The following is a 27,631-nucleotide window of genomic DNA, read 5'->3' on the forward strand; positions in this document are numbered from 1 at the left end:
ATTTTTCATATTTTGGCAGATCTATTGTTTATAAACTCTTTAACCTATTCTTTTCCTGAATATTAATAGAAGCAGAATAAATTTATGCTGCCTTACATCTGTCTAGATTATCCAGTGTTTTACTTTATAATGTACTAGACATGAAGTGAGAACCTATTAGAGTTTCATATATTCTGCCTACCCTTTTTTTCTTACTGGATCTTCATTCTTCACGGACTTTTATGTTTTGAAAGAACTGAGATGAATACCTAAAAAGCAGCTCCTTTGATGGAAAGGGAGTTTGTTAATGTTCAGTTTGGGTGCTACCATTATGAAATGTTTTTAATGGATGATTCTTATCTATTTAATGGGTAAATTGTAAGTTGAATGCCAATTAACATGAAGATATATTCTTTTTATTTTATTTAATTTTTTTCTAAACACCTGGTCACAGAAGAAGATATATTCTTTTTTTTTTTTTTTTTTTTTTGAGACTGAGTCTCACTCTGTTGCCTGGGCTAGAATGCTGTGGTGTCAGCCTAGCTCACAGCAACCTCAAACTCCTGAACTCAAGCAATCCTCCTGCCTCAGCCTCCCAAGTAGCTGGGACTACAGGCATATACCACCATGCCCGGCTAATTTTTTCTATATATTTTTAGTTGTCCAGCTAATTTCTTTCTATTTTTAGTAGAAACGGGGTCTCGCTCTTGCTCAGGCTGGTCTTGAACTCCTGACCTTGAGCGATCCTCCAGCCTCGGCCTCCCAGAGTGCTAGGATTACAGGTGTGAGCCACCGCACCCGGCCAGAAGAAGATATATTCTTATATAAAGTCTTTCCTGTCTAGTCAACCAACTTACTAATATTACTTCAAAAGAAAGAATTCAGATTCTAGTAGAACTGGGTTTGATTTCCAGCTCCATTATTTATAGTCAGCAAGCAGTGTGGCTTTGGGTGGGTAATCTAACATCTAAGCTTCATTTTCCTATCTATAAATGTGCAAATTTCTTGGAGGTGGGGCGTGAGGGATGAAGAATTGCCTGTTGGGTACAGTGTGCACTATTCTGGTGACAGGTGCACCGAAAGCCCAAACCTCACCACTGTACAGTTTGTCCATGTAATCAAAAACCACTTGTATCCCTAAATCTTCTGAACAAAAGAGAGATGCTCAAACTGATCAGTGATAAATTTCCACATTTTTTTTAACTTGCATTTTTTTCTTTCCTGGCCTTGGGTCTGGAGTTCTTCCTATGTCAGAGTTGTTTTGAGGATTAAATGAGATAATGTATGTTAAGTGCTCAGGATGTTTTCTGTTACATAATAATAGCTGAATAATGAATAACCTTTTAGTGAAAATTATAAGTACTTGGCCCATAGTTCTATGTGTGATCTACTAGATTTTTTTCTTGTCTTTCAATACTTAACTTTCCTCAGTTTCTCACATTAAATCTGAATCAGATAAATCTGAGCTATCACAAAAATGGGTATGTAGTCTGTTGATTTTCTCAATATAAGGAGAAAATTACATGCTTTGGGTACAATACTTAGCTGTGATATCTTTTAAATGGACACCCCATGTTGGCAAACTCTTTAGTTGGCCATTTGGATATGTCCTTCCAGTACAGGTTCCAGACAAAATTCAGTGTATATCAGCATTCATTCTCATTTAAAGAAACCTGACTAATCTGTTAAAATTGATCTTTTTAAAACAAAAAAGAAGGTAGTATTTATTGGGTGTTTATTAAGTGCCCGGTACTCAAACTTAATATGTATTAACTCCCTTAATCCCTATAATTATGTGAGGTTGACATTTGTTCATTTTAGAGTTTAAATAGCTTATTCAAGGTCACACTGTGGAGGGGGTGAGGGGACCAGGACCTGTGATCACCACTGTGTCACTTGCCGGATAGCCTTTCTTAGAGCTGTAGTTCCCAAAGTTATTTGATATGGAACATTTTAAAATGTATCATGTGATATCAGAACACCAATAGATGCTTATAAAATATAATGCGAATTTGCTTTCATAAAGTAGAGAGCAAAACTTTGATTTGTGTCAGTTAGTGTAAGTACAGGTTAACTACTGCCTGCCACCTAATAAAATTTATTGATCTAATCACAAATTTAGAAACATCTGTTTTTTTCAACAATAAGATATTTTCTTGCTATATACTCACTGTATGAATAGGAAGGTGGTTTCATCTTTTTTTCTTTCTTTCCTTCTAGGTGCCACCACATCAGCCAGGTCCTCCTGTAGTTGGTGCTCTCCAGCCACCCACTTTCACACCCCCTATGGGAATTCCCCCACCGGGCTTTGGTCCTGGTGTTCCTCCTCCCCCTCCTCCTCCACCATTTTTGCGCCCAGGATTCAACCCAATGCATTTACCACCAGGTATACTAAGTTGTTTGAGAAGACATTCTTCTAGAGCCTTTAATGAAGTGGTGTACAGCATAAATTGACCTTATTTTTCTTATCCTAGGTTTTCTTCCTCCTGGACCCCCACCTCCTATAACTCCACCGGTATCCATTCCTCCTCCTCACACTCCACCAATAAGCATCCCAAACTGTAAGCATGTTTTGCCTTTGTGTTCACTTGTCCTTTGGAGCTGGGGGTAGGAGGGAAAGTGAACCAGTAATAGGGTCTATTGTATGGCAGAAGAATGTTGACCGGGGAGATGATTAATTATTCAGCTTCACATGTTGATATAATTATATTCCTTAGCTGCTATCGCTGGTATAAATGAAGACACTACAAAAGACTTATCTATTGGAAATCCCATTCCAACAGTGGTGTCTGGGGCTAGAGGAAATGCCGAGTCTGGTGACAGTGTGAAAATGTATGGCTCTGCTGTGCCACCTGCTGCACCCACGAATCTGCCCACCCCTCCTGTAACCCAGCCTGTTTCACTTCTTGGTAAGTTGATTTTTTTATCATTAGTTTTTTTCCCCTGTCAAGTTAGGTTTTTTAAAAACAATGCAAATTTTGGTAAAATGCTCTCCAAGACCGATATTTTTTTTTGAGGAAACTCTTCCTCTTAAATACGTGTATTTGGTCTTTACCAAGAGGTAACCTCAAAGATGAAATCATGCTTATTTGTCTTGAATAAAAGTTTGGATTTGCATATCTTAATTTGGTATAGAAAAATGATTAAAGTAGTCTCTATGCAAAGGAATTGCTACGGGGTCCATGATTGACATAACCCTAGTGTCTTACCAGCCTTTGAAGAGATTTCTTTGACAACAGGTTTTTCTGTCTGAGCCAATTTTTATCAATCTTGAAACCCCTGGACTTTGGTAGCAGTCTTTGTGTGCTGGCAAAGAAATCACCTTGGATACATTGCAATAAAATGGCATTGTTTTCTGAGTGGTAGTTGCACAGCCTGAGGTACTGCTTTCCCACTCACCCCTCAGTTTTCTCCTGCTGGAATTTATCTGTTCTACTCCTTACCCACAACTTCACTTCCGTGATCAAGGGAGGTGTGACTTAAATTGTTTCTATCTCTAAAGGGGCTTACCCTTACTTGCTTAAGTCATAAGTATATCACATACTTGTTATAGTAAACCATCTTTTAAATTAATAATTTGTTATGTTTGAAGTGGTATTGCGAAGTGTAATTAACATTGATTCTCCTAATGGAGAGTTAATACTTCCTGCATGTTATAGTCTTCTAGTCCTGTGAGCCCCTTGTATTTTTCAGAGGTATATGTGTATGCACATTTGCTGTCATAATCTGAGATTTTTTAAGGAAAGAACCCATTGGTTACCTCTGAGAGGTAGTACTGTGGGACATTGGTTTGTGATGGAGGACTTTTACTTTTCACCTGTACCATTCAGTATTGGAATTTTTTATTTTGTGCATGTACCACATTTATAATAAAAATCAATTTGCTTTAAAATGGCACATTGTATTTTGCCTTCCCCAAGACTGAGCTTAGGCTGATAATAAACTTGATTTTATTTCCCTTAGTACACAGATTGAGTAATGGTAAAAGAAGATTTGGGATTAAGATTTATCACAAGTAATGTAGCAATGTAGTTACCGTAAAAGATGGGAAATAATTTGTTTAATGAAGTTGCTTGAGAGGTCTACATTCTAATGAAAATCATATAGTAGAGGGAACATTGGACTAGCAACCAGGGAGCCTTAACATCTTTGGATCTGTTTTGTTACACTTTTTTTCTTTCGTATTAAGAGGGTTGCACAAGAATCACAGAATCTGAATTCGATAGAATTTGCTGATCGACCCCTTCCCTCCACGTTTCTCCCTTCTTCCCCCCACACACATACCCTTGATTATGAGTTGACTTTGAAATGAATTTCCTAGTCCACCGTCCATGGATATTAGGCCACCTGAGACTGTTTACAAAATTGTGTAAAAAATGCATGTATTTGGACTTTTTTCTGGGCTTAGTAAACTTATTGAATGAGTGTGAAAAGGTTTCATGTTCTTCAAGAGATTAATAACCGCTGCTTTCAAACAACCCTGAAGAGTAGTAAGTAGCCCGCTTCTGATTTAACATTTAGGTCTTGAAGACCCTGCTCTTTATTTCTTATCACCACTGACCATAAATTTATCCTCTGTGTCCAATATGTGAAACAAAACACAGAAGTCGATAAGCTTGGAAAAATACACTTAGTAAGCTAAACACTGCTAGAAAAATAATTAAATCCCAAATCTTTCTTACATTTATTATTAACTGACATATCTGGGTGTCTGTCTCTCCACCCCCAGATGGACAGACCCAGGAGAGAGGGACATTTGTTACATGAGTAAAGGGTAGATGGATGAGTGGTTTTCAATGCAGAGCTGTTCATATTTCACCTCGTATGATTATCTCTGTGACTTTTGAAGCAAAATTTAAAAATGGAAGACTTTTCCACATTTGGAAAGGTTTAAAATTTGACATAAAATAAAAATGATAAGTTTTATTAAACACTTTTAACAAAAATCCAGCAGTAGTTCCAGCCAGAAGAAAGAAAGCCTTCCATGTGCCTTGAGTCAGTAGTCTTGAATAGAACATGATGGGAATTTTGACCTTTTAGAGAAATTAGGTGTGTATGCAAATAAAGGAGGATTTATCCAGAACACTAACCACAATTTCATCATTTTGATAAAGGAATGTAGTAATCAACATTGCCATGTTATAGTACTAAAGGATCAGTAATTAGGGTGGGGTAACCAAGTAATAGAATGCTAGGACTAAGGTGCTTTCAGATTTCCTCTTGGTGCTCACGTGTTTTCTTTTAAGTAAAAGGAGATGTTACGCTGACCAGAAAACTTTAAGCAGAGAAGTTGATACTAAACTTCAGTGTCCTCATCTGTAAAGGGGAATAAAAATGACATACTAGGTTGTCATGAGGATTCAGTGGGCTAACATATATAAAACACCTGACACAGGGTGGGTGCTTATTACAGGTAAGAGATGTCATAGATGATATTTAGAACACCTAGAGAAGAATATTTATACTTTGCAATTCTAAAATTGTATTAGCTGGGCACAGTAGAACACGGCTGTAGCCCCAGCTACTCTAAGGAGACTGAGACAGGAGGATAGAGAGTTCGAGCCCAGCCTAGACAAAATAGCAAGACCCCCATCTAAATATATATGTAATTATTTAGTTGTAATTCATTTTAAACTTGTATTTGTTGGCAGAAAGAGGAAGCAAACTTTTTAGGAAAAAATGTATCTTGACATAGTTACTTCAGATATTTTCAGGGTACATTTGACAAGGTCGTAAGTTCACACATATTAAAGTTTCATTAGTTGGCTTACTGAGAAAACGTGTTAGTCTTAGTGGTATTTCATTTAAATAGCACAACTTGATAATCATTGAGTGAGACTTAACTGAGTTCTTGGATCTTGACTTCTGAAATGTGGCAATATTTTTAAAGTAGTAGGGGCCAAACAAATGTTCAACAGATCTCCAAAAATCGTGTACTGAGGCCTGATTATACTAGGAAGAGGCAGTGTGGTGCCTTAAGGAATGTTTGGTTTAAAGAGTTTTCTGTATCATATTAGTTTGGGAGTAATGAGCTAGGTTGATGTAGCTCACATTACTGAATTTGGAATGAACTTCACCTTTTAGAGATTTTGATTCTTTTAGCATTACTGATAATGTGAAAATATAAAATTACTTGATGCACAATAATTCATTATTGATTTTAAAGAAATCTCACACATCAAAATAGCTAGAATGGTGGTGAACTCAACATTCTACGATTGTTGGTCACTTAGGAGAGAAAGAATATTAAAGATGATAGCAATTCAGTTCATTCTCTTTACTGTATAAGTGTCTGTGTTTACTTTTCAGAAACTTTTGTATAATTTGTATCTCTAATATGATGTACAGCCTATTTTTTATTAAAAAGTTCATTGTAAATGTGAAGTTTGGGTTCCTTTGGTGTTCCAAACAATAAAAAAATACACAAAAAAAAGTTTGTTTGTGTTACCTATCTCTATTGTGTTACCAGTATATCCAAAATATCTTTTCAAGCAAAAACTGTTATAGGTTGAACTCATTCCTTTCATGGAAAATTAAATCCTCCTCTTGACAAATACATTTATTAATTATCAATATGAAGAGATTCCCCCAGTTTTTGTCACACTCTACTGTAGATGATGGTGAAGTTTATAATAAGAGTTGGATATTTGTAAGATTTCTTCCTATTTGTAATTTTTGTTAGCAAAGTTTAAAGCAAGAGTCACAAGTTGGTTGCCTCCAGGCTGAATTGCTAGACAACGGTGTGAGGCACCTCAGCCCTGGCACAGCTTCAATAGACATTTGAGTTGATGATCCCAGATATGGACACCTGAAGAAGTTACGTGGACAGAATTGGTTTATGAATTATATTTAAACAGATGTGCTTGTTTTTATGCAGTAGTTATCCCTAAAACTGCCTAGAAGATGAATAATTTTACCAGCAATTTCAGTAATTGTTTTAAAATTGGTATTTTATTTGTGGTCATTTCACTTAGCTTTGGATTTCTCTGCCCGGTCTGTCTAGAATTTCATGATTTTTCTGTAGCTCGTAATTTTTAGCAACATTTAAATTAGAACATTAGAGCACCACTAGTAATGCACTAGTTAGCCACTAACACTAAAAGGAAGCCTGAAGAAATTCTAAAAAGTAGTGTTTAAAAATATTACCATACCCGATTTTTTAAAAATAAGTTTTGCATTTTAATATTTTTTTTATTTTGAACTTTACTATATTGTTTGGTTACATTACCAGCTAGAAGAATATATCAGGTGTTTGGTACCCAAAAAACCTGTTGACTGTCCTATAAAAGTGTTCTTTGAAAACTTTCAAATATTTGAAAAGGTACTCTAAATATTGCATGATGTTCCACTAGTGTTAAATATGCACTATAGTGCCTTCAACTTAGTGTATAACATTGTTCGGTGGATATAGGGGATAATTCAAAATAGCAATTAATCCACAACAAATATTTGCCTTGAATATGAACTTATGCATGAACACTGTATTTTCTCAGAAGGCAGAAAGCACTTCAGACAAAACATGGGGAAAGTTTTGTGCAAAAACTTGAACTTTCTTATCACGTTGTCTCCATGTCCTACTGGGCTGTTACTTCCTAGGCTGCTATAGAATGCCAGCCTGAAGAGTGTCTTAAATTTAAATCTCTGAAGGACATCTTGAGTAAGGTGGAAGGGGCAGAAACTCTGGGCTCTGAATTGATTGTGATAGGCAAGGATTGCTGTGAAGAATTTCAGGTAAGATTTTTTTCCAGCTAACATTGAACATAAAATTGCTTATAGATAATCTCATTCGGTAATAGAAGGTTAACTGTAAATTTCAAATTTATTGACTCAGTGAAATTTTTAATTTAACCGTTAGGCTTTGTCAGTTATAGTAAATACTTAGTTACTAGTATACAGACTGAAATTCTAAAGAGCAAATATAAATGATCTATAGGGAAATTGATCATACAGAGCCTATTGTACATTACATTGCAAAAAACCAGGGAGTCACCTTTAAAAGATAATCATCCATCTCTGATTGTTTAAAATTCTTTTTTTCATATATCAGATGTTATCAAAACATGTTTACACTTATGCTAAAAATAGATATTTTTATCCATTTTATCTCAGTATACCTGCATTATATATTATTGAAAACTCAAATTTCTCTTGCTAAGCGTGATTTTTAATATAATCTTAATGTATAATACAATCTGAAATGTGCTTTTTCTTATTCTTTGAAAACTAGCTCCTTATTTTTCCATCCTTCCCAGCTCTCAGAACACAGTGCCTACTGTAAGAATCATTCAGGAGTGTTTTCAAAATAAATATGCCTGAATGTTATTAATTGGTGACTCCAGGCAAAGGAGATGAATGTGTTGATTGTACTCTATTATTTCAGTTTTCTACAGGTCTGAAATCCAAAGGGAAAACAGTTGATTTAAAAAAAAAAAAAATTTCCTAGATATATGCCTAGGAATCCTTGGGCATTGGTGGAAAAGATAAGAATGGTTGATAATCTTTTTTCCTCGTGGGAAAATTTCATTTTAAATTCATGCGTACTGCCACAGTGACACTCATTCTGTTGGTATCAAGTCAAAAAAGGTGGAACTACAACTAGGAACAGAAAAGGAGGTTGAAAGAAAAATGCAGCCTTCTCAAAGTTTAAGTCCTCCTAGGTTTACAGTGGAAGGATTCTCACCACCCTGCGGAGAGACCTGGAACTTGTAGCCTCTATTCTTATACCCTGAGAGGTACCTTGTTTGCTCATCACCTCTGCAAGCACCATTCACTCGTACTTTCAGCGTATATCTATTCAGTATGGTGTGTGCCAGCCACCCTTCTAGGTGCTAGAGATGCCAGGATGAACAAAAAACCTTTCTTCCTGGATTTTATAATCTAGTAGGGACTTGGATAATAAGTAAATTAATAATTTCACATGGACATATTCCTATGAAGAGAGTATAACAGGATAGAAGATTTGAGAGTGTAACGTAGGATGTGCTATTTTAAATGGAATGGCCAGAGCGGCTGAGGAGGTGTCATGGATGGAGAAACCTGAATAGAGAGTATACCATGTAAATATGGAGGAAAGGCAGTTCAGGTAAAGGGAAGACCAAAGTAAGGGAGCCTGAACTGAGAGGGAACTTAGTTTGTTGAGGAGTCACGGGGCAGGGGTGGCCACTGGGGGAGCAAATGTCAGAGTGGCAGAAGGTGAGTTTAGAGAAGGTTGTTGAGGGTCAGGAGGGTACAGTGTGATGGGAAGTGGAGTAGGGTTTTGAACTGTGTCATGATCTGATTCGTGTTTTCTAAAGGATTACCGTGGCAATTATAGAGAAAACAGACGATAGTCCGTTGGTAAGAGTGGAAAGGGAGATGGGTTTGGATGCTGTTGCCGCAGGTGAGATGCGAGCGGGTTCGCATTGGGCTGGTGCAGTGGAGGTGATACGTGTTTGGAGTCTGAGTATTAAGTATTGCCTTACTTAAATATAGAGCGTGAAAGAAAGGGAATCAAGAATGACGTAAGTTTTTTACCTGAGCAATTGGTAGAATGTAATTGCCATTCCTGAAGTGTGCAAATCTGTAGGAGTAGGTTTGGAGGGAAGATATCAAGTTAAAATGTTGGATATTTTAACTTTGATACCCAGGTGCAGATGTCAAGTAAACAAGTAATTCTGATGTCCTCAGCATAAAAATAATACTTAAAGCCACAAGAGCCTGTGAGATTACCTAAGGAGGGTAATTAGTAAGAGGACCAAGCCCAAAAATTCTCCAACATTTAGCAGTTGAGAATATTATGCTGAGAACTAAGACATACGTAGTTCCATGTGCCAGAAACTCTTTCAAGCAGTTTGTATATATTAATCATTTAAGCTTTAGAGCCCTCTGAGGTTATTCCCATTTTATAGATGGGGAAACTGAAGCATATGGAGATGAAGCAACCTTCCCAAGGTCACAGAGCTACAAGTAGCAGAGCTAGAATTCAAGATAGCCTTACTCCAGTGGGAGCCTGTGCTTTTAACCACTATCCTACGCTGTCTCTCCGGCAAAGGATGCCGAGAAGGCACAGCCAGTGGGCCAGGATGCAAAAGTAGAGGGAGGTATTATGGAAACAGGTAAAGAGCAGTCCCAGGGAATAGGGAGGGAAGAACCATCAGATGACACTAGTGGATCAAGAAAGCAGAGACTTGCCAACTGTATTTAGCAAAATAAAGGCTCTTGGAGACATCGAGAAAAGTGGTTTCACTGGAATGATGGGTTCAAAAGCCAATTTGTATAGAGTCAAGAAAGAATGAGAGGTGAAGAAATGGATACAATTATGATTTTGAACATCTCTGAGGAGACTTTATATAGGGGCAGAGTAAAATTGGGTAATACCTGAAAGGAGATGGAAGGTGAAGGAATTTTTTATTTTTGTTCTTGTTTCTAAAAGGGGACAAAACCACAGCATATTTATTATTGGGAAATCAAGTAGTGAGGGAACTTTGGTGCAAGAAAGAAGGGGAATATGTTAGGCTGATGCGTAGGTGAGAAGGGCTGGATCCAGGGCACAAATAAAGGACTTAGCCTTTGGAACACAGTCACAGAAGGAGTAATGTGGACACAGGTACAGGTAAATTGGTAGATGTGGTGGTAGGTAGGTAGATGAAAAAGTCTTTTTATAAAAGCCTTTATTTTTTTAATGATAAACCAACTAGGATAAATAAAATATGGTCTATCCTTATGATGGACTATTGGTAATAAAAAATGTATCCATACATGCTACAAAATGGATGAACCTTGAGAAGATACGCCAAGTAGAAGAAGCCAGTCACAAAGGACCACATTGTCCGATTTCATTTATACGAAATGTTGACAGTAGGCAAATACACAAACAGAAAACAGATTATGTGGGCTGGGGTGGGTGAGGGGAAAGCTGGGGGGGCGGGAATAGGGAGTGATGGCTAATGGATGCAGAGTTTCTTTTGGAGGTAATGAAAATGTTTAAAGTTGATTATGATGGCTGCCCAATTCTGTGAATGTACTACAGTGAACCATTGAATTGTGCACTTTAAGTGGCGAATTACAGGCTATGTGAATTTTATCTTACTAATATAAAATTGTTATAAAACAAACCAGCTAAGAGTGGAGAGGATTAAGAAGAAGCTAGAACATGTGAAATAAATGAGACATGAGAGTGTGAATTACTAGAAAAATGTAAGATTGTTGGCCAGAATTAAGGGTGCACTTGTGGTTATAGTTTAAAAATATAAAATGAGACCAGTTTGCATGCTGCAGGGGTGGAGTAACTCCCAGCCACGTTCAGGTACAGATTAGGTAGAAGAGCTGCATTTAAAACCAATATTGGGGTTTGTCCAAGGTGACTGTGGTGAGGGAGAAGCATGGACTCCAAGGCAGGTAAGGAGGAACATAGAGACATGAAGGGCGTTGGGGGCATAAGCCTGGTGGGATTGAAGATTGTTTTGGGAAAGGAGTCCCGGAGGGAATGACCTGGAAAGAGGAGAAGGGGAGTCAGAGAGTAGGGTACTTGAAATCGAGAACTTGAAAGTAATGAAATTATCGGTGAACATCCAGGACCTCCTACAGGCGGTGGCTGGGGTAGAAGGGAAGACAAGGTCATTGACAGAAGAGGTAGAGGAACTGACTCCTCGCCTTTTCTGACGTCCCCTCTGTCCTTCCTTCCTCTGCCCTCCTCTCTCACTTTTCACGTAGCAAATCCCTGTTTTTCTTTAAAGATCCCCTTTAAATTTCACATCCCCTATGAAATCATCTAACTGTTGAAAAAATTGATCACTCCCACAGTATTTAAAATCAGACCTTTTACATCTTAGGTTTTATATCTGTCTCCCTGATTGCATATTCTCTGTGGTCCTTCTTGGCAAAAAGCTGTTCTATTTATGTACTTTTCATATGCCTTATCTACATTCTGAGATTTCATGGTCAACATTAGACTCCAACTATGAGAGCAGCCTTCTCCCTTCCCCCACCTCCCTTGTAGCCCTTTAATGTGCTTGTTCTGTATTTCACATAATTCCAGATATCTTTGCTGTAGATGGCAATGGCATCTCCTTTTAATTTTTTAATTGTAAAACAGTTGTTTTTTGGATCATCATGGGAAATACTCAGTCTGGCTTATTTTGAGTTAAGCTCCAGTTTATTTCCTATTCTCAAATTTGAATACAGACACTCGGGGCTATCACTTTTTTGTCTGCCCTAAAACCTTGCTATATTAGAAATTTATGTTTTCCCAGGTCTAAGCTCTTTTTTGTTTCACATGTATTCTGGGGGAGTTAATACCATGACTCTTCTCTTCTGAGCCCTAAGTATGCACATAATCAACTTCTTAAGAATATTTCCACGAAGGTTGCCCAGGCCCCTGTGACTCTCAGTATTACCACATGAAATTTGTCATGTGTCTCCAAAAGTGACTTCTCTTCCTTAATTCCTGATCTTGCATTGATACCTCCATCTACTCAGTCATTCAGAGCAGAGAGCTGTGCCCCTTCATCTCAGACTCATTCAGTCCTGGTCACTAAATGTCTTCAGTGTGCCCCTCATCTGTTGCACCTTGCTCAGTTCGGTCTCATCACCTTCTACTAGATTCTTGAAGTAAGAGCCTAACTTCCTCTAGGGAACTTTCCTTGCTTTCCTGTATACTACTTATCAAAGGATCTCTCAAAAACAATCACAGCATCATTCATTCCTGCTATAAAACCCTTGGTGGTTTCCCAAATCACTTCAGGTCAAAATCCAGCTTCCTTCTCATGGTGTATAAGGCCTCTGAACTGCCCTGACATACTTGTTCAGCCTCGTAAACCTCATCTATATTTTTTCCTCTCTTTAGTTTGCATCAGAAATTGTTCTATCGAAGTTCTGTAAACATAACTTTGCTGCTTCACCTTGCTTAACCTTTTCAAAAGCTGCCACTCTTGACAGTTAATGTCCTTCCTTACTCATGTTGGCCTTGTCTGTTCTTCCCTTCCTTTAGGACCTAGTTCAGACATCCCTGTGACTCCCACTCAGATTCACACACCGTCTTTATCAGTTCCACCTTTATGTCACCATGCTAGCTTGTGCCATCTTTTACAGCAATTGACACTTGTATTTCTACTAAACTTTATACTCTTTGAAGGAAAGGACTGTGTTTTATTTATATCCTCAGCCCATTAAATGAGCCAATAATGTAAAGTTGATATATTCAGTACATGGGTGAATGAATTGTGTTTCTTTAAAATCTATAACTCTAGAAAACTTGGCAGTGATGTACATCATACTTCCAGATAAAATGAATAACTGCTTTGAATGCCCATTTGACCTGGATAACTCATTCTATACTCCACTGGTATATACGTAATGCCAGCTTTCCTAATAAAAGTTAAGTTCAGCTAGATAACCTACCAAAGGCTTCTGCCACCTAATATATTTTTAATTGTAGCTTTTATTATAAAAGCAATATGTGTTTACTACAAAGGGGGATAAAAGGAATTACAGATAAAACAAAAATTCCTGGGGTCTGAAGGTCATTTGGGACTATGGGAATATTCTGTCAGGGAAATCTATAAATTTTGTTGGTTCATAAAGAGTTAAAAGGAGACCGAGCCTCTGATGCATCTTTCTAGCATTATTTACAAATGAAGGTATTTGAATGTGTATTATTGGCAGATCTCAACTACAAATATCCACATGGATGAAATAGATGAGTTAGGCAATTTTTTTCTTCATTAAAAAAATACTGTGCTTTATAGGAGGTTTAAGTATATGATCAGTGTAACTATTAACCCTGTAAAGTCAATCTATAGACACCCTCAAATATATGCTATAAAGGACCTAAGAGATGTGGTCCTACAGACTGAGGTTTATATGTTATAATCATTGCCCATTTTGTCCCTTCTGTACAAGGTTTAGATGGACTTGTATCCTTTTGGACACTGTCAGATAGTTGAGAAAGCCAAGTCATCATGGGGAAATCAGGAATAGGACCTTCCCATTGCCCTGCACTGTGTTTCCTTTTGAAGATTCATCTCAAAACAAATATCTTTGTTTTGTAAACATTAGTGTTTAAATGGTGCCTATTGCATAGTAACTACATGAGGCATTTTAATATGGACTTAAGTGTAGCATGGAATCACAAATTCTAGTTCTAATAAGATGCTTTGAGACCCTCCCTCTCCCATTTTCTAATGTTATTTTAAATTTTGCTATGGCCCCTTGAACTTACAGGTAGGCACTGGGGTGTACTACACTGACCTCCATAACAGTAGACATTGGTCATTTTAGTCCTTGAAACCCTTTCCTAATAAAAACTGATGGGAAAGTAAAGTTCAGTTTGTTTTAGATGCTTCTATGTAATAACTATTAAAAGAGGCTATACCTGGGTATGCACATTTTCTGTTATTTGTTTTGAATTAAAGTCCACAGATGTTGGTGGTCCTGTATATGTTTGTTGTCTCAGATTGTCCTAAAGAAAGTGTGAAGAGTCTGAAGGGACAAAGTTATCACCTAATTTATCCATTTCACAATTTCTGGCTTTTGCTGTAGTAATTAGCATTTCCCAACTTTATACCTGGCATGTGGAAAGTATATTTACATTCTTCCCTGCTACTAAAGTATTTAGCTTTAAACTATGGTAAGTATTGGGGAATCAGGAGGAATTAATTAAGATCTTAATTATCAAAAATGAAAAATGTGTTTTTGCAAAGTCAAATATTTAGTGTTAGGTTGTTTGTCACCTTTCTAAATAGATGTATTAGGACAATAATTTCGGCAGTTAACCAGGCACTGAGCTTACTCTTCCATATTTTATCCCATTTGATCTCAACAAGTGGCAGGTATTTATTACCATGCCCATTTTATAAACCAGAATACTGAGGCACATATCCAGCATACTCATGAGTAAGATTATATTTCACCAGACATAATGTATTTCTCTTTAAGCATTTAAAAGAAGGTATTTTATTAAAGTAAATACCATAGCTGATGAGTCTTCGTATTAAGAGTTATAAAGTGGTTTACATACATTTTCAATTCCTCTTTAGTGGTTAACTCTGAGAGAGTAATGTTAGACCACATGGTGTGAGTAGCAAAAACTGAAGTAGAAATTCTTGTTTATCATACTAGTATTGTTTATACAGAAAATTTAGAAACATTGCAAGATCTGTTTGCTAAAGTGGGTGAGAAGTTGATCCAAGTTATAAACCTAAAATAACGTGATATTGGGGAAAAAAGAGATGAAAATACTTAGTACTAAAGTATTGGGTCATTTGCCTATGTGTGAGAGCATTTCTCTTAACCATTGCCAACTGATTGTCCTAACCAATAACTTGCTCAAGGGCCTTTTTGCAGTACATAGGTAAATAGCATATTCTGACAATGTCTGGAACGTTTTCCATTATCAGAGTAACTCCTTTTGGTCATAGTATTTGCCTTGTGATACTTATATTTTCAGATAAATAAATTGCCAGTGCTTTCCTGTTAAGTGGTGAACCAAAACACAAATCCTTACTTCTTTCTCATATGATTTAAATGATGGGTTGTTGAACATCTGCGACTCTTAGACCACAATGAGCAAACCCTTGTGTAAATGTGAAAATAAAATGAGGAAATTGTTGTTACTTTCAACAGCACTAGCTTTATCAGACTTGCCACCTTTGGACGAATGGATGGAAGGTGAATGGCTGGACGTTCAGCATTATTCAGTAGTCATGTTGGCCTAGCAGGTTACACATTGTGCTGTGCTTTGAAAAAGGAACTGTAAAAATAAACTTTTCATTTGTGTGTGGATCCTTGTTTTATAAACATTGGTGTTTAAATGGTGCCTATTGCATAGTAACTACATGAGGCATTGTAATATGGACTTAAGTGTAGCATGGAATCAGAGAGACCTTCCTCTTTACTGGATTTTTCTAGGTTAGTGACCTTGTTTTTTCTAGTAGTAAGTCGAATTTGAGACCTAGAATCAGAGTGTAAAATTTTGTAAGAGTTCACCTGCAATAACCTTCACTTGGCTTGAATACTAGTGCATGCTTTATCTCATTAGGGCTTAGCATGTTGTGCTTCTCTAAATATTTGGAGTGGTGAAACAGCGTCTAAGGCTACAGAAGGGAATTTTGACATACTCTTTTCAGAAATTGCTCTTATCATTAAAATTTTCTTTTCCAGCTTATTTTGGCCTCCACCTTTATTACTTTAAAAATTAGTCTTTGTGATTGCTTGCCTTAGGTTGTTACTGGGCCCTCCATTGGGTTAGTCGCAGGTAGACTGACAAACAGCATGACATGTGAAGATTCTGGGTGGAATTTCTTTTTGCTTTAAGCTCCGTGGGAAGCAACTGAAAATAGACTGCAATCTTCTGCAGTATTTACATTTTTACTTCTGTTGTCTTTCAGGCACTCAAGGAGTTGCCCCTGGTCCTGTAATTGGGCTCCAGGCACCATCTACTGGTCTTCTTGGTGCCCGACCCGGCCTCATCCCGCTTCAGCGTCCTCCAGGAATGCCTCCACCTCACTTACAGCGATTCCCTTTGATGCCACCTCGACCCATGCCGCCGCACATGATGCACAGAGGTCCGCCACCAGGACCAGGGGGCTTTGCGATGCCTCCACCTCATGGAATGAAAGGTCCCTTCCCACCGCACAGCCCCTTTGTTCGGCCTGGTGGAATGCCAGGGCTCGGGGGCCCAGGGCCAGGCCCAGGGGGTCCTGAAGACAGAGATGGGAGACAGCAACAACCGCAACAGCAGCAGCAGCAGCAGCAACAGCAACAGCAGCAACAGCAACAGCCGCCTCCACCACAGCCACAACAGCAGCAGCCGCCACCGTCACAACAGCCTCCACCAGCCCAGCAGCAGCCACAGCAGTTTAGAAATGATAACAGGCAGCAGTTCAATTCAGGTAGAGACCAAGAAAGATTTGGAAGACGATCTTTTGGAAATAGGGTGGAAAATGACCGGGAACGGTATGGGAACCGCAATGATGATAGAGAGAATAGTAATCGTGAAAGGAGAGAGTGGGGAAGAAGGAGCCCTGACCGGGACAGGCACAGAGACTTGGAAGAGAGGAATAGACGCTCTAGTGGGCATCGAGACAGAGAGAGAGATTCTAGAGATAGAGAGTCTCGTAGGGAAAAGGAAGAAAACCGAGGAAAGGAAAAGCCTGAGGTGACAGACAGGGCAGGTGGTAACAAAACCGTTGAACCTTCCATTAGCCAAGTGGGAAACGTAGACACTGTTTCAGAACTTGATAAGGGGGAGTCTGAGGCCACAGTTGTAAAACCTTCTGGAGAGTTACCTGCTGAGGCTACCTCATCCATTGAACCTGAAAAGGATTCTGGCTCAGCAGCAGAGGCTCCTCGTTAGAGACTGGAATTTGTCAAAATGTGACAGTGACACTTCCTGGAGTGTAGAGCTTGAGGTGTACAGATGCTGTATCATATTTGCTCCTGCTATATCACAGCCCCGCGGTAGTTGGTGGGGAATTGTAAGCAATTTGATTGCTTCCCTTCTATTTAAAAATAGCCACAAAATAACAAAAAATACTGAAAATATGAATAAATATTACCCTTTTTGCTGTAACTTTTTAAAAGTTTTGACTTTAAAAAGTTTACAAATCGTAATTAGAAGTGCTCTCTATTTTTTTTTTTTTTTAATTTAAGACAAGGTAACGGTGAAAGCTCCTCAAAACAATAGGGATGTTTTTAATAAACTCTATTTTCGTAACAAACTTTAATGTGTGCTATTCTTCTACGCTGCATTAAGGTGGAAAAGGATTGTTCACCATCAAAGTTTGAGCTGTTGATACTGTATTGGAGTCTAAATTAGACTTATTTGATGCAAAATAGACATTTTTATGTAGTTACTCTCAAACACTTTCATACGTAATACTTTTGATTTTTAGCATTTCAGTCATAAGATAAAGGTTAAGTTGTTTTAATGTTAACTGAAAAGTTTGTTAGTGTTTGCAATTCATTTAAGGTTTTTTTTTCCCCATTGGCTTTGTGGTAAATGTTACCCTAATTAATTTGTAAAGAGATTATGCTGGGGAGGAGGGCAATTAGATCCCATTGTTACAGGTTGTACTATAAATTATGTGGTTGCCTGGGTATTATTTAGAAGGTTGCATGTTTTGGTTTTTTTTTTAAAAACCATTTTTTCAAAACAGTGGAAGAAATCAAGGTTAACATTTGCAACCTAAAACCTTTTTGTCTTACATGTTTAACGACTTCAATGCAACCTATTGTTTCCTATAACAGTGCCTGTTGCTTTTCTTTACTATTTTTTAAAACTCTCCTGCTGGGCAGAGGTAGACTGAACTTTTTGCCACATAGAAAAGTACTTTATCTCTTTTGCTTCAAATTGTTGGGTTAACTAGGAAAAATATTTGGTTATCACATGAAGACGCCCAAAGCCAAATCAAGCCTATATCTGAAATAGTGCAGAAAAGCTGTTACACAAAACGGCTTACCCGGTGCCAAGACCTGATGTTACACTGTCCAAGTATTTATGGCCTTGTTGAAGCTTTTTTCTTAAATTACATTCTTAAACTGTCCTAGTTTCAGTGTGCCGAGCAGTTAACTTTTTTTTTGCCTTCAGTCCCCAGGCGAAGTTGCTTTATTACTTTGGTTTTTAAATAATACTCTACGAGACCTTTGTTTTTGACAGGGAGAATATACCTAGAGCAATGTTCTTGTATTCCTGCCTTTAGAAAATGAGAATCCAGTTTCGTATCTGTGGATTTAAATTGTAAAACTTGTCCTTAGTTTTACATTGGCCCACTGAGAAGTCTAAAAGACCTAACTAAATCCTTCTGAAAAGAAACATACATCTGATTATTCAGCATCCAGATTTCAAGGACTTACAGCCTTTATTTCCAATTAAAAGTATTGAGACCACCCCATTTACACATGAAAAAACGCAAAATACTAACTGGTAGTGTGATTACACTTGAGGCTTTAAAAGATCCCGAGTGAGTCCCTGTACTTGAGTTATCCCACATACGCAACAAATCGTACATCAGTGAAAATCTAACTGTTTAAATTCTCTACCTGGTCATTTTAGCCACTTACTGTGAGCATATTGGTCTTTATCAGTCTTAAAACTTTGAAAACACCAAAAATGGTCTTTTTCCAATTTAGCATTCCTCTCCTAATTGAACTACATTTAAGAAAGTACATGATATATTAAGGAACAAATGGGACTGTAGATTATTCCTAGTTTCTCTATCAGAAATAATATTGTACAATTTTCAATTGAATAAACAGCTGTTACCCAGATAGTCAAACCTGAGTTAGACTAACATTTCAAAGCTTTCTCTCACAGGTACATATACATTTACATTAAGAGAAAGAGACTTGATTTCACTAATTGGGTGTATAAATTCCTATAATATTTAAATGGCCAGACCTACAATCAGACATTTCCTTGGTTCCATCTTCCAGTGCTATAGATTTCTTTCAAAGGCTGGTCTGAAAGTAGACTGCCAACCTCTGTTTTTGAAAGTAGAATAGGTGCCATTCTGGCAGGTAGGTAAGTTAATCTTATTCTTAGCTGAGGCTGTAACTTGCCTTTTACAAGTTCACTAAAAGTTACCAAATGGCTCTCTTAAACCATAACATCTACTTTTTAAAATAAACAGGTACTTCATGAACCAAAATGCTAAGAGACTAAGGGAAAATAACCTAAAGCTGACAAAGGACAACCTATTTGTCTAAGTTCAAAGTGTGGGTTAGTTTTGGCTAAAAGCTGCTAAAAATTTATACATTTTGATGGTCCCACTTAAAACATTTTCAAAATACACTACAATGCTATGAAACAGTTAATATTATTTAATCTGTTCCATTCAAGCTCTATATAAATACCAGAGCTAATGTAGAATTTAAATTTGGACACTTTAATAGGCTCAAAATAAGTGCCATACAGGTTGTTTATTCACAGGCTTGAATGAGAATTGAAGAAATTCAGACAATTAAGTTTAATAACCATCTGTGATTAAGTCTGGCAAAATATGGAGATCACTGAAACAGACATTTTAATTGATAATGAGTTTTATAAAACTATACAAATCGTCCAAGTAATCATAAATCAGTTCTCATTACAGGTACTTAAAGCAATTTAAAAAAAGTCACACAATTACACTTTTAAGATTACAGTGTTTAATGTTTATCAAGTTACAGTCTACAACTAGCAGGATAACAGATGAGTTACTAGGACTCAGACCACATCCTTGGGAATGTTTATTGGGCGATCCCAATGACACCACAAGCCAACCGACCTCCAGCATTTCCCGTCTTTGTACTTTCTTCATTTCCACCTTTGCCCAAGTCATCTGGTTTTTCATGGACCTTTAAAAAATGTTAAGAACATATAACTTTGAGCTATCACGTAATTACCTCTTCCAATACCCAAAAGATTTTTAAGAACCTCATCATATTAGAAAAATAACATGTTAAAATAATCCTACTAGTAGGGAAATAATACTACATTTAATCTAGTAATTCAAAAGTAGAAACTACTACTTACTTTTTCTTGATGGTACAGACATGTTACCTTTAAAAACTAGGTAAGTGTTGCTATCTTTAAATGAAATACTAAAAAACCCAAACATCTGTTACAGGCTACCACATGCTGGTCTTAATCCTCCATGATAAATTATAGTAACCTTAGTTTCAAGTAGCCATCCTTGTAGTTTCTTTGGCCGCTTTTTTTTAATTGCTTTAAAAAGAAAGTGAAAGTGTACCAAAAAAACTATCAAAATGTCATGCCTAATGAACTACAGGCCTATAAATAAGAGGTAATCCTAAAACTATTTTAAATGCTTTAGCAATAGTATTTTAAATTTTGTTCATTAAAATGTATGAAATCATTTATAAATGATTTTTCTGCTTCACAATTATAGCCGAAGACAATTTTAAGGATAAAGGGTTAATGAAAGTAAGTGACTACTGAACGTTAACTGCCCCCAAAGTAGACAAAAGAGAGCCTATACTACTCAGTGCTTTGCATGAACCAGATGTACCTCCACAGAGTAACTTACGGCAACCGCTTCCCTCGTGGTAAACAACTAATGACAACCTGCAGACTTGAATGAACATTAATATTGAAGTCCATCCAAGATTTTAAACTTAACAAAATGTTCTATTCAGCTACAAGGGGGAAACTGAATTGTGGCAAGAAAACCTGGCCATTTTAAAACTAAAGACTACTGTTTTCCCAATTGGGATCTAATATCAAATGCAACCTGCTTTTTACTGCTAATCTTAGCAAAACAGTGTTCTTACTTAACTGGCCTAGATGAAATACTTCATTTTCACTGTAATCATCTAATAAAATTGGTTTTCCCAATCTGAACTACAATTTATCTGGATCTTTAGAAACCAGGACAGTAATAATCGTGAAGTCGTTAAAAAGATACATAACTATAAGTTAGAACAAATTTTATGCATATCCTTTGTATGAACACTTACCACCATTGTGCGGCCAATGATGGAATGTTCGCCTGAGAGCGAGATCAGAGAATCTTCAATAGACACAACAGCCTCACCATCTTTGCCAGCAGTCACATTGCCCAGGTCTCCAACATGCCTAACGTGGAATGAAAAAGCATCAGATTAATTAGGACTGATTCCACTTAACATCTGGACAGTCAGTTCACGAGCTAAATTAAAAATTGACTGAGTCAAGTACACAAGGGTGGGCTAAAAAGTGTATACAGTATATATCAAATAAGATCCACTCATCCACTTACACAAAATTTTGGAAACATTTAAAAACAAATAGCTAGACATTCTAGACACAGCTCTTCAAACAAGGCTTCAAGTTTATAAAGTAATGCTCTTGGAAAAGTCATGAGATGGGGAGTACACCTCTAATTTCAGAAGTAAAGTACCAAAGGGTAAATTCTAAGTTACTGAGTTATGGCTGTTAATTATTGGCACAGCTAAGAAAGCTATGCCCCTAGGCCTCTGTTTTATATATATATAAAACTCTTTGTCCTTAAATCTAATATTTTCCTGAAAGGCTTTCAGAAAACACACACAAATGGAGACTCAACTAGCTTTCGATATCATATTTTTATCTGCAGAAGCTTCCTATGTTTCACAATGATGATTTACTTTGCTAGTGGTTGACAGTACTGTTACTCATGACATTTCTTGTATTAGTTCCCTTTGGCACTTGTATTAGTTCTATATTCAATAAATGCTCCAAAACCAAATTGTTTAAGTGTCCCCATTTGTCAACTCAATAGCCTAGGGAGTAAGCAATTCCAGCACTTCGGGGTGCAGGGTTCCATGGGAGTTAACAACTTCAAAAAACAGGTGGAGAACACTCAATTATCTTAGCATGCGATTTACAAGCAGTGGACCTACCATATGGATTCCAAAAAGCCACTGCCATTATTATAAGAGCTAAGCATCTTGTTGCTCACCTCTCTTGATCCTTTGGCCCGCCATGTTTTTTGGAATGAGGATTAAAGTGAGGACCTGCACTGGTACAGCCTATTTACAAAAAAATAAATAAGCAGCTAAATTACAAAGCAAAACTCCAAATACATTCTAAAAAGAAACACTGCTGAAACCTCCAATGGAAAAAGCACTGACCTGCATCATGACTTCCGGGCTAAGCAACACCTTGGTATAAACACAGCGGGGCAGGCAGTAGAGACTAGTTCTAACTACTGTCTGACACTAGTAAAGCTAGCACCCTTCTCTAGGTTTTGGCTTCTTCACTGTAAAATAAGGGAACCAGACTTGATCCTCAACAGTTCTACTATTCGAATCCCATGATTATGACCCTAGTTTTTAAGAAAGTAGCATGCCTTAACTACAAAAAATTTATCTCCCCAGCAACATACTACCAATCAGCTCTCCTGTCTGTGCGCTTTATACTTGGTGCAGGTAGAACATTAACACAGCATCTTATGTGCAAGGGTCAAGGCTGCTACCTCACACAACTCCAGGGGATGGCACTCCAACTGCATTCTGTATAAACAGCACTCCTGTGCACCAGAGGATGCCATTCACGCAGAACACAACTGCCACAGTGCAGAAGGTCCTTGCATGACACGGCTTTCTTCACTCAGCAGCCCTGCCTTTCCCTCTCCAGGAGTCCCACACAGAAGACAGACAGGCAGGTTATAGGAAGTAGCTAGCAAGTCAAAGCTACAGGGCAAGTACCTCCCAAACCAGAGGCAGTAAAAACCAAGAAGCAACTTGGAGAATGTTAGTAATTACTGAAATGGATCAAATCTGGTCATTAAATCACCATTTCGAACTAAATTGTGCAAAATTAAAAACAAGTTCTAGTAAAATGAACAAAGTTCTCATCATAAGAAGTCCGTAAACACAAAGTTCAGAACATTACTCAAATATGGCAAAAGATCACTAAATGCAATTTAACCCATAAACTTTTAATTTGCTTCTAATCCCAAATGATGAAAATGAAACTTATTTGAAAGCACCAACAGTCTGCTCTCTTCAGTTTGCATCATACTTTTTTTTCCCCACTAAGATTTTGTGTTGGGGTGTGGAGCTATTCTTATACAGCATAATGCAAGTAAATGCAGGCCCTGTGCTTGAAGCACCACCCTCAAACTCCAGCTCAAAAACCCCTGGGATCATTACAGAAGGTAAGAAAGGAGCTTTACTTTTTGTTTTCTATATGTCTATTGCATTCTTTAAAAAACCTCTTATATAATCAAGCCATAATCACTACAAAAAAATATCAACTCCTCCTCTCCATTTCCACGTAAGAGTCAAAGACCAGTGTATGGCTAAACTCCTTAAGGCTGATGTTAATAGTCTTTTTAACTTGACCTCTTTAAAAAAAAAATTGTGGGTTTTTAATGTTTAGGGGTTACTTTACTCAGTCCTGTTTATTGTACTAGGTCAAACAAGTATGAGTCACTAGAGCGGCAGAACACCCACCTTGTGTATTATCTCCAAACTGATGGACGTGGAATCCGTGCTGGCCTTCGGTCAATCCTGTAATGCGTCCCTTTATCACCACTGGTCCATTTTCCTTTATTCAAAGAAAAGTGCATGAAGTTTGAGAGAACAAGTGCTTCTCGACAAAGGAAACAGTTGATTTACCTTTACCACACAGAGTGAAAAGAACATGGAATTGGGAGTCGAAAAATCCGTGTGCACACCCCAGGCCCACAACTTTCCAACCAGTGAGCCTCCAGCAAGCTGCTTAACTGCTCTAGGCCTGTATCCCTATGGAAACGGAGACGGTAATCTTGTTCTGGCACTCAAAGCACAGGCACCTTGTGGCCAGGCATCATTATTAAATGGCATATTAAAAGCACCTGGCAGAGTGGCAAGCATAGTAAGTACCAAAATGTCAGGTTTATATACTTTGTCTTGACTCTTTTACAGTGAATATATAATATGAAAAAGTACTTATTTACCAAATACTTTTGACTAGGTCATATTTGTACATGCTGAGTGTTATGTGCACATTTCAAAATTTTTAACCCAAAAGGTGTCTCATCATACCGTCTTTTAAGCACCTTGCTTTTTCTTTATGCAGCCAATGCAAACATATAGACTTGCCTTAAAAAAATGAAAAGGCACCCTGAAAATGTCCAACTGGCTTCCCTAGGACCCCTATTCTCCACTGTCTCCTCGGTGGCTGTTTGCTTCCATCATAGATATTTTTAATTAGTAGCCAAAAAATATTCTATCCCACTGACCCTGGGGGTACTACCAATTTTAGTCTAACCAGAGGTACTGTTGTCTGAAATCTTTTTAGGCACTGAAACCCAGATAACCTTTCCTCTAACAAAAAAAAAAAGACAATAAAAATACTAAAGCAGTATTGCCATGCAGGCCAGGGTGACAGGTAACGGTGCCGTGCAGGTACACACAGAAATCAAGGGAGGTACTATGAAACTACAAAGAGAGCTTAGGACTAAAATAAGGTACACACACCATCCACACCACAGTAATACATGTGCTAGTGTCTATTTTTAGCTTGGTTTGTTTTTAAATAGGCAAGGCCAACAGTTACAAGAGGCATTAGCCTTTAAGATTTGCCTTTCCATTGGAAAATACCACTGCTCAAAGGAAGTATTCTGGCAATTGCTGCCCTTTTTTCTTTTCTTTTTGAGGATACTATGATTCTTTTAAATATTTAATTCTGGAAAAACTCAATTATGAATGCTGTCCCTCAAAACGCTATGTTATAAAGAGCACAAAAACAAAAAGGGCAGGTCCTTTCAAATCTCCATTTAAGGGATATTTGCATACTGCAAATACAAGTAGTTGTTCAAAAGCAAGCTGGGTTCAACCCTACTGGGACCAGACTGTACCTTAAAGCAGTAAACAGGCCTGGGAAGCAAAAAACAATGTACACTGCTCTAGCACAGTGCTGTCCTGGGCTAATGAAAGCTCAGTACGAGCAGATCTCCAATATGAGCGATCTCCCAATTTTTCAAGAGAGGCTAGGAAAATTGGATTATAGGTGAAAATTCTGATGTTTAAAAGTTGGCAACTAATCCAAAATTTTAAACACTGAATAGGCCAAACCAAAGACAGTTTATAGCCAATTGATTACATCTACATTTCTGGAAAGCTGTAATGCTTAACTACCTAAGGGGCTACATCAGGTACAAGGGAAATCACCAAAATGAAGTTTGGAGCTCAAAAGAAGGAAACACACAAGCTGCAGAGGAACCTGGGTTCCCGAATGGCTTCTCAAAGGCTATAGGGGAGGGAATTCCTCAGAGGCTTCTGAGACACTCTAGTGTTGGCGAATCACGTGGGAGAAGAAAGGCAGCGAAACAATGTCTGACAAATGAAACAGCAAAATGTAGTCAAATGCCAAAGTTAACCTTTTCCAGAAAATTTTGAGACCAATTAAAGAAAACCTAAACTCAAATATAAGTTCTCCCCTCACGTAAATTTCACAGATACTTAGACTGTTCACAGATACTGTTCCTGTCCTCTCACATTTCTGTAAACCATTTTAAAGACTAAATCTCATTCACATATTAAATATTGTCTCATGATTATTAAACTAAGTACAATTTTCCACCAATTGGTAACCTCCTTAAAGTTCTGAGGACAGTCTTATCAAAAGTACATTCCTTGCAACACATCTGTTTTGCAATATTACTGATAGTATTTCTGAATATATTTCTGAATACTTTATTTTACAAGATGTGTTCAGTAGTTTGTCTTTGACCACCTCAGCAACCTGCTCACTGGCAGAGCAATTTTAAAGCCACTCTGCAGAGCATTTGGTTGAAGAAATGATCCAATAACAGAGTTAAGTGCCAATTCAATGTAATGGAAAATCTAGGTCTCCTAAATTCCAAATCCAAACCCCACCCGCTGTCCTCAAACAGTTGTCAATACTAGGTACACATTAAAATCACTATGGAAACTTAAAAAATAGCAATGCTCAGACTGCACTGGGACAGATTTTGATGTAATTTGTCTGGGGGTGGGCCCTAGTCTCTGTATTTTTTTAAAAGCTCCCCAAATAAGTGTACTGTGCACCCGGAGTTGAGAATCTCTGCCCTGGAAAATCCCAAACAAAAGGGTCAGATTGCTGGCTTTTGGCGCTTCGAAGGAGAAAAACATCTCTGTCCAAAGCCATCTTCTCTGCCCTTGCAGCCTGACCATGACCTAGAACAGGGGCCAGCCAACTTTCCTGCAAAGTGCCACATATGGTCCCTATTGCGTATTGTTTTTCACAGACTTTTAAAACCCTAAAAAACATTCTTAGCTGGAGAGCTGTACAAAAACGGAGACCCGAGACCTAGAGCGCACAGGATGGAAAAGCAGCCGCAAAGGCATGAGGGATGCGACGACGCGCAGGCGGGCCCCGGCGCACTCGCCACCCCGGATCTCAAGGGCGGGATGAGCCCCGGACTGCGCAACTCGGTAACAGAGGACCCTCTGGAGCAAGAACAGACCAGGCAAGGAAGGACCTCGGCCGCTTCCAACACTTGAAGTGTCCACGCAGGCCCACAGACCCCGAAGCGGCAGCCCGGCCGTCCCCACCCCTCCCCGGCCGCCGCCGCAGCATGCACCCGCGGGGCAGGCCTCGGCGTTCCACTCCCGCACTCCCGCCAAGGCCCGGGCCCAGGAGCAGGCCCAGGCCCAGCCCCGCGGCGGCCTCGGTCATACACCACCGCGCCCCGCCCGCCGGGTGACTCAGCACTTAGCGGGCGCCGCACCGCCGCGGGGCAAAGGCACCAAGCGGGGCGGGCGCGGCGGGGGTGTGACGAGGGCGGCCCAGGCCCGGCCGGCCGCCCGCTGCCTGCACAGGTGCGTGGGTGCAGCCTCGCGACGGGCCTCCGCCCCGGCCCTTGCCTGCTGCTCGAAGTGGATGGTGCCCTGCACAGGGCCGTCGCCCTTCAACACGCACACAGCCTTCAACGTCATGACTCGCGGGACACACGCGGGGGTCCGGGCTCAGAGAGCCTGCAAGGACGAAACAAACACTGCAGGAGACGGCGACGCAAACCCGCTCAGCGGCGCCGCTGGGACTTTATATGCCAGGTCTCCGCGCCCCGCCCACCTGGCCCGGAACCAATCGCCGCCCGCGCGCTTAGCTCGCCGCCTGCGGCAGCCTCGGGACGCGAGTGGTCGGAGAGCCCAGGGGCGGGGCCAAGGAGCAGCGCGCCGCCGCCCCCCCACCCCCCGCCCGCCACGGCGAAAGGTCCAGAAA

The 27,631-nt window shown here is 38.8% G+C and overlaps 2 protein-coding genes across 3 annotated transcripts in view; one reads left to right on the forward strand and one right to left on the reverse strand.

Moving 5' to 3' along the window:
• SCAF4 (SR-related CTD-associated factor 4) overlaps positions 1 to 17,675 on the forward strand; it is a 57,267-nt gene extending 39,592 nt beyond the window's left edge. Inside the window, exons 17-20 of one of the 2 annotated variants that reach the window (XM_012657397.1) lie at positions 2,200 to 2,365; positions 2,454 to 2,540; positions 2,697 to 2,888; positions 16,344 to 17,675. In XM_012657397.1, the coding sequence (XP_012512851.1) occupies positions 2,200 to 2,365; positions 2,454 to 2,540; positions 2,697 to 2,888; positions 16,344 to 17,311 (1,413 nt within the window). In that variant the 3' untranslated portion in view covers positions 17,312 to 17,675. The remainder of the gene's footprint in view (positions 1 to 2,199; positions 2,366 to 2,453; positions 2,541 to 2,696; positions 2,889 to 16,343) is intronic. The other variant, XM_012657398.1, reaches the window with a different exon arrangement.
• A 2,150-nt stretch (positions 17,676 to 19,825) lies between these two features.
• On the reverse strand, positions 19,826 to 27,417 carry SOD1 (superoxide dismutase 1, soluble). Its single transcript, XM_012657396.1, has 5 exons — positions 27,274 to 27,417; positions 23,875 to 23,968; positions 22,377 to 22,446; positions 21,415 to 21,532; positions 19,826 to 20,292 (listed from the first exon to the last, which is right to left on the reverse strand). Exons 1-5 carry the CDS (start codon positions 27,343 to 27,345, stop codon positions 20,185 to 20,187), a joined length of 462 nt encoding a protein of 153 aa, XP_012512850.1. The 5' UTR covers positions 27,346 to 27,417; the 3' UTR covers positions 19,826 to 20,184.
• Between the last annotated feature and the right edge of the window lie 214 nt (positions 27,418 to 27,631).

Source organism: Propithecus coquereli, unplaced genomic scaffold (genome assembly GCF_000956105.1).
Source record: "Propithecus coquereli isolate 6110/MARCELLA unplaced genomic scaffold, Pcoq_1.0 Scaffold54, whole genome shotgun sequence".
Classification (NCBI taxonomy): domain Eukaryota; kingdom Metazoa; phylum Chordata; class Mammalia; order Primates; family Indriidae; genus Propithecus; species Propithecus coquereli.